Below are 7,055 nucleotides of genomic sequence, written 5' to 3'. Positions count from 1 at the left end.
GACCCTAATTTTTTTCGCCCGAATAAGGCACGGACAATTAAAAAACTAACCCAAAGCGTTCCTCAGCACAAACCGATGTGAAATTAACAGGGGTCTTCGTTTTGTAGAAAAGCCCCCCTAAATCTGCAAAACGAAGACCCTTGCTAAAACGCTTTGCCAGACCCCTGGGAAGGAAGAATCTATTATACGTAGCCGATTTCAACCGCGCGTGACAAAAAGGGGTGCATCAGTTGTCTAGACTGATGCTGTTTTAAATCGCAAAGGAGGCCAGCTTAGGGGGTGCAGGACTTGTACAGCATTAAAGTATTTTTGTAACACGAGGTATTTCACAATTTCTAGCTGATCTTAAGCTTCCCATTATGTAGTAGTTTTACAGCATGTAGGAAATATTCAGTACTCTGCTTAATACCAGGAAAGTTACCAGAGATAGTAGCATTCACAATTTGTAATGGCAGCAGCAACATTGGCTATTAGCCTGGCAATTTTACTTATTCTCAAAAAGGCAAAGGGAGTGAAATAAATATTTGAACTAACGTCATGGTTGATAATTTATGCCGCACAGTAGCATAGCGTGATGATGCGACAATTTTAAAGACTTGGCTGTGACCTAATAGCAAAATGATTTAGTCTTAGGATAGGTGATAGAAAGCACATATTGTTTTTTTTTTTGTGGGGGCGGCTAAAACAGTTCAAACGTTTCAGTGTATCAGTCAAAAAATAGGCCTGATTGTGTCAGAAAGCAGCTTCGGTTGTGATGGATCGCCAACTTTGTGACAAAAACACTTTGTCAGACGCCAATTGACGCGAAATCAAGGGGTTCTTCGTTTTGTAGAAAAGACCCCCTAAATCTACAAAACGAAGACCCTTAGTTAAACGCTTTGTCAGACGCCAATTGACGCGAAATCAAGGGGGTCTTCGTTTTGTAGAAAACCCCCCCTAAATCTTCAAAACGAAGACCCTTGCTAAAACGCTTTGTCAGACCCCTGGGAAGGAAGAATCTATTATACATTGCCGATTTCAACCGCGCGCGACATAAAAGTCTCTGTAAACCCAGGGAGGAAAAAGACAAAGGGAGTGAAATAAATATTTGAACTAATGTCATGGTTGATAATTTATGCCGTTCAGTAGCATAGCGTGAAGACTGACGCGACAATTTTAAAGACTTGGCTGTGACCTAATACTGTAGCAAAATGATTTAGTCTTAGGATAGGTGATAGAAAGCACATATTGTTGTTTTTTTTTTTGTGGGGGCGGCTAAAACAGTTCAAACGTTTCAGTGTATCAGTCAAAAAATAGGCCCGATTGTGTCAGAAAGCAGCTTCGGTTGTGATGGATCGCCAACTTTTGGACAATTGACGCGAAATAACTGGGGCTTTTGTTTTCCGTTTAAAAAGAACCGTGTGGATCTAAAAAGTAAAGACCGTTGCTAAAACTGTTTGCGAGTAAACAAATAATTTAAAGCACTAAGGAAGAGCAGGAGCGTTATTTGGTCTTATTTGGGTCATAATTGAATGTCTTCATTTGAAAAACTCTTTTTAGTTGTAACTCTTGTTGCTCTCACTTGACTTATAAATTTCTCACTTTTTAGTCCGGAACCCGAAAAAAGGTAATTTGCAATTTACCGGAAGTACAAACTTTCAGAGCAATTAACTGACACAAGCCAAACATTTCTGGAGAATAAAAAAACACAAATGAAACAATTTTTAAAATTTCTAAACAGACAAATACCTTTTCTCTGCAAGCTATTGACGTTAACTTTAGTGCCAACACGTACAACGGAAGTTTTTGCCGGCTGATTGCACTCTACAGACATAAAGCTCATGAAATCTAGCCGCTTTTCACCAACCATAAATGATTGACAGTTCTCGTCTTTTTGCGTTTTGCATTTTGGCAAAAGCCTGACTTACCGCCAGCCTGATTATTTCGCTCTTCTTTGGTTGAATTGCGGTCATATCAAAATGTGAGAGCGTTGAAGCCACAAACACGATGTCGAAGTTCCGAAAATTCGGACTTCCTCGACTTCTAGATGGAACATCACCTGGACAACCAAAGCCCAAAGTTGAGGGCAGTGATGGAATACCGCGGTTCGACTGCAACAAGCTAGTTATCAAAGATCGCATTGGCCACGGCGCATTTGGCGATGTCTTTACTGCCGATTACCAGGCGCCAGGTAAGGACAGTAAAGAGACGGTAGTTATAAAAAAAATGATTAACGTCATGGATGCAGAAGAAAAAAAACTCTTCTTAAAAGAAGTAGCTTTATTAAGTGGCCTTAACCATCCCAATGTGGTGAAGTTTATGTCCGTTTGTCACAAACCTCCAGCCATGATGCTAGAATACGTTTACTTTGATTTCAATTTGTTTGGCCTAGACGAACGCGTGAGTACACTGTCCGATTTTCTGATAAAAATCGACGAGTATGACAGTGCTGGTTATCAAGAAATGGTTTCTCATGCAGCCACAGAGATAATAAGTGGCCTAGCGTATCTGCACCAAACAAGAATCGCCCACAGAGACCTCAAAACGGCGAACATTTCGCATACATGAAAGTTATCATGAAAGGCCGATTGCTTGTAAGCTGACTGATTTTGGTGCAAGTCGGTCACTATTCGTTCAGACACAGCAACTCTATAGCTCCAAGACCACCACTGTTGATCGAGGGACAGTGGTCTACATGTCACCAGAGCTTCTGGTTGAAGAAAAGCGCTTAACAAAGGCTTCTATCGCAGATCTAATGATGGCAGACGTTTGGGCCCTGGGTATGGTTATCTTTACGCTGCTTAACCCAAGCCTTAAAAGTCCTTACATCTTAGAAATGAGATCAGAAGGTGTAAGGAATCAAGAGCAGCTGAAGAAGTTCATCACGGAACTTTTACGGAAAGAGAAACTACCACAACACGATGAAAAGTACGACGTCATCGTGCTACTGTTTGGTTTGCTTTAGAGGAAGTCTGTCGAGGTTGCTTTAATTTTAACAGAGACAAACGCTTCTCCCTACAAGAGGCAGCCCATCTATTAGCTAGGCGTCAGGAGAGATTTTCAATGGACTTTCAGGTCATTAACCTTAGGGTTAGCCAGGCAACCGCTCTTGAGCAGTTTGATCAAAAGGCGGCTGAAGAGCTCCAAGAGCAGGTGCAGTCCTTACAATCCAACGTGATGCCCATAAACGATGGAACCAACGCGTGCACATTCCTGTGCATTGGTGTTGCAGAAAACATTCTCCAGGAAATCGAAACCGAAGTCTTCTTCGAAAATTTGCCGACAGCCGTGGAATCCATCATATGGTCGTTACCAGAGAAAATAAACGAACACCGCGACCTGGGAAAGTACTACGATGCCCTAGAAGCATATGAAATTCTTCGACGTCGAGAATTAATCAAATCTCCGTTAGAATTCTCCGAGGAACTACCATACGCATACGGTGCTTTTACGAAAGAAGGACGAGAAAAACTGTTTTCAAAGTTTTGTGTTCTTGGTGCTGACTACTTCGTTGCAGTTTACACGAGTGATCCACTTGTCTTGACTATTGGGTGTCATAACGGCAAACCTTACGTCACCGATACACATCCAATTGCACCACCAGCAGGGAATGGATATGGTCTCGTTCTCGTAGGCAACAACGACACCCCCGAGGTTTGGATGTCTATCTGTGTGTGGCTCTGGCAAAGACTACACTACGGCGGAGTGAGTCCCACCACAGCTCAATCATTAGCAGTTGTTTTCTAAGTGGGCTAAGAAAAACTTTTCTTATATTTCATAAAATAGGACAATCAGCAATTGTTAAGCATCGTTTGTAATGGGGAAATGTTGACATGAAATGCATTTGGTAATTGTGTAGCTATAGGAGTCAACACTGAAAACCTTCTTTTTTTGGAAACTGAATTACGATACACTTCAAAGTGTTAATGACGTGAATCTTTTCATAAATTTTCAGACCCAGGAATGTTGGAATGGTGACGGACAGATGCCGTTATTCGAAAAAGGACGACCCGAGAGGTACACAGTCGATCAAGCCATAGAGATCATAACCAAACACAGCCTGACTTTCACTAAATGCACCAGTCAACCTTTAAAGGTTGGAGAAAACGCTTCCTTTCTGATCGACCTTAATGGTTTTGCCAACTGGGAAGATATTAAAGCCGATATGAATGGCGTTTACAGCGGCGTCCTTCGCTGTGCTGTGTGGACGATTGAATGGCGCGACGGTTTGTGGTCGTTGTTGGAGAAGAAAAAAGTCCCCCTACCTTCCAAGGATGCCCACCATTTGGTTCAGAATTCCAGGAAGAACAAAGTTGCCCCAGCTTTAGCACGTTCAATTTTTTTGTTGAAGGACGTCAAAGGAAACTCAGTTAACAATGTTTGCCTACTTCAGTACCATGTCAGCAACAAAGATGGACGCGTTGAAGATCTGGAGATACAGAAGCACGGCAACAGTCGATGGACAAACCCTAAACCATTCTACCCACTTAAGAAGAGCATGCTATCATCGATTAAAGATAATGAAATCAAGAAGGTTCTCACGGGGTTTATGACGACCTGAGGAAGAAAGCTGGTGGAGCTTTTGGCGCTTCCTCCGTCTCTGAACTACCACGCGGGAAACAGCATATTTATAGCGCCAAGTCCAGGATAACATGCACTAACACAGAGGACGACGTCGAAGAGCTATTGAAGTACGCACGCGACAAGGGTGACCTGCTTCTACACCACGCCGACTTCCCTGAAGATCGATGGGTATTTGGGACTTCCATCATGTGCTCTGACCTGTCGAAGTACACGACTTCCGATCTGCTGTCTTACTCGTTTTGTGTGGACCCAACGTTCAAAATGGGAGGATTTGAGGTAACTCCTGTGGTATACAAGCATCTCTTTTAAGATGTAAAAGGACAAAAGAGAGTCCTGTTTTCTTAGACCCTACCATGATTCACCACAAGAAGACTTATGAAGCCTACAGAACTTTGGCAGCAACATGTGCTGCAAAATGCAAGGCGCTGTTAAAAGCTAAAGGTTTCATAACTGATGGCGAGGAAGCCCTTTCTAGGGCCTTTGAAGACGAGCTGAAAAACACAAGAAGTTTACGTTGTTTCAAACACTTTGAAACAAACTGCAAAGAAAAGCTGAGAGCCATTGGAATTCGGGAAGCAAAAGAACAACGTTTCTTCATGCAACGCGTCTTTGGGGTTCCTGAAAAAGAGGACGGCATTCTAGATGCAGCTGACAGAGAGGATTTGCGAAAACGCTTGGACTCTGCAAAGACTGCAATTGAAAAAAGAGAGAGGGAGGTGCTCAAGAGGAAAGACGAGACGTTTAGGCCTAAGTTTTGGTCGTATCTCAACGAACGGTTCGAGATGATGGTTAGCCACATGGTGGCAAGTATTCGCAATGAAGCTGGAATGGTGTTGGGAGACAACGGCAAACCAGTGCGTTGTTATACGAATAATTCGGAATCCATGAATAACGTCATGCGAGCTGCAACAGAAACGTACCTAAAGAGAAATCCATGTGTATCACAGCTGAACAAGTTCCAGTTTACGAAGAATGTGTTCGAGGTTGTGCATGCCCACCAGATGGAAGAGCTACACTCAGCAATCGCAGGGCTGAGTGATGATTACATCCTCGCGGACCATGCAAGTTATTTGCAAGTGCCAGCGGATATCTGGTTCGAGTGGACGCCAAAGATGAGGGAAACGTACGTTCTGGGGGTTCAAAAGCTGTCCCTGCAAGATGTATACAACAAGTACAGGGGCCAAGAATAGAACAGTGCAGGTCTCTGTTTACAGGGATCATGCAACTTGTGTTTGTGGAAGGTATAAGTATGATAAAATCTGCAAGCACTCCCTAGCAGTAGCCGCCTCCAAAGCAATTCTGACGGAACATCTAAATTTCGTCAGGAGTAAATCAGGTCAAGTTCGTAAAAGAACGGCTCTTGCGGAGCACGATGTCCAAAAAGCAACGGCGGGAAAGAAGGGTGGAAGGAACAAGTATGGCTATCGACCTGCGAGGGGCAAGGCACAGCCAAGCTCGAGTGCATCTGCGCAAACAGGGCCTTTGTACTCCGAGATACACAACAATGAAAATCCATTTGAGTTGGTGTTTCTCGTGGAAAGTGTGAAGAGGTGAAAATCGTGTCATCTCGATTTTTGTCATTGAAAGAAGGTCATTCCGTTCGATGTAATCTTCTCTCACAAAGAGCGATGGATGTATCCCGTCGATGGAGATTGGTCGAATTGCCGGCCATCTCAACGGGAGACAGTCCGATATTATCATGCCTCGATGAAGTGCATGCTAACAAGATTTCCATACTTCACTGCCGATTACATTAGCATTCCCAGTGACGTCAAAGAAAGTCTTCGAGACTCCCACAAAAGTTATCTTGCAAACGAGTTTGGGCTAACCTTCGATTAAATTTTCCTTTTTATCTAGGGTAGGTCCCACTGTATATGCATCGGGGTTGAGCACATCCGAGCAAACAAAGATTGATTGATAGTTTGCATGTGCGTGTTCACTATATTCATGGTAAACATTCCACGGGTAATCTTGTACTTTTTATACGATTGGAATGTATTGTGTCGCCAGCTGTTGCGGTGTCACCAGTTATGTGAATTTATATTGAAAGACGATGACTACAAATTTTAATTTTGATTAGTTTGATTCGAGTATTGTATGAAAGTTATTATTGACTCTGAGCTCACCCCCCTGCATAGGCGGATCATGACTAAAACTCCACACGAGTACTACGAGTAACATACGGGTAACATACGAGTAACATAAGATTAGCATACGGAGCATACGAGTACATACGGACACATACGACTAACATACGACTAACATACGACTAGCATACGGATACATACGACTTAACATACGGATACATACGAATACATACGAGTACCAGACGAACAGGTTTGAGTGATACGAATGTTTTTCTTATAAATAAAGCAAGAATTATCAGCCATACAAACATTTTTCATACAAGCAAACTACTATCCGGTGCATTTGGTAGGGGGGGGGGAGAGGGGGTAGGTTTGATAGACCCCCAAGGTTTTCTTTAAATTTAG

At 42.9% G+C, this 7,055-nt stretch overlaps 1 protein-coding gene across 1 annotated transcript; it reads left to right on the top strand.

Annotated features, from left to right (window-relative positions):
- The first annotated feature begins 1,986 nt into the window (after positions 1-1,986).
- On the top strand, positions 1,987-2,547 carry LOC136277755 (LIM domain kinase 2-like). Its single transcript, XM_066160398.1, has one exon. The coding sequence runs from the start codon at positions 1,987-1,989 to the stop codon at positions 2,545-2,547; it is 561 nt and encodes a 186-aa protein (XP_066016495.1).
- Positions 2,548-7,055: the final 4,508 nt, after the last annotated feature.

The sequence above is a fragment of the Pocillopora verrucosa genome, chromosome 1 (assembly GCF_036669915.1).
Source record: "Pocillopora verrucosa isolate sample1 chromosome 1, ASM3666991v2, whole genome shotgun sequence".
Lineage (NCBI taxonomy): Eukaryota > Metazoa > Cnidaria > Anthozoa > Scleractinia > Pocilloporidae > Pocillopora > Pocillopora verrucosa.
This window is presented reverse-complemented; position numbering and strand designations above follow the sequence as displayed.

Excerpts from the sequence above, each read along its gene's own strand:
- LOC136277755 (XM_066160398.1), top strand. The coding sequence starts at position 1,987 with ATGTCGAAGTTCCGAAAATTCGGACTTCCTCGACTTCTAGATGGAACA.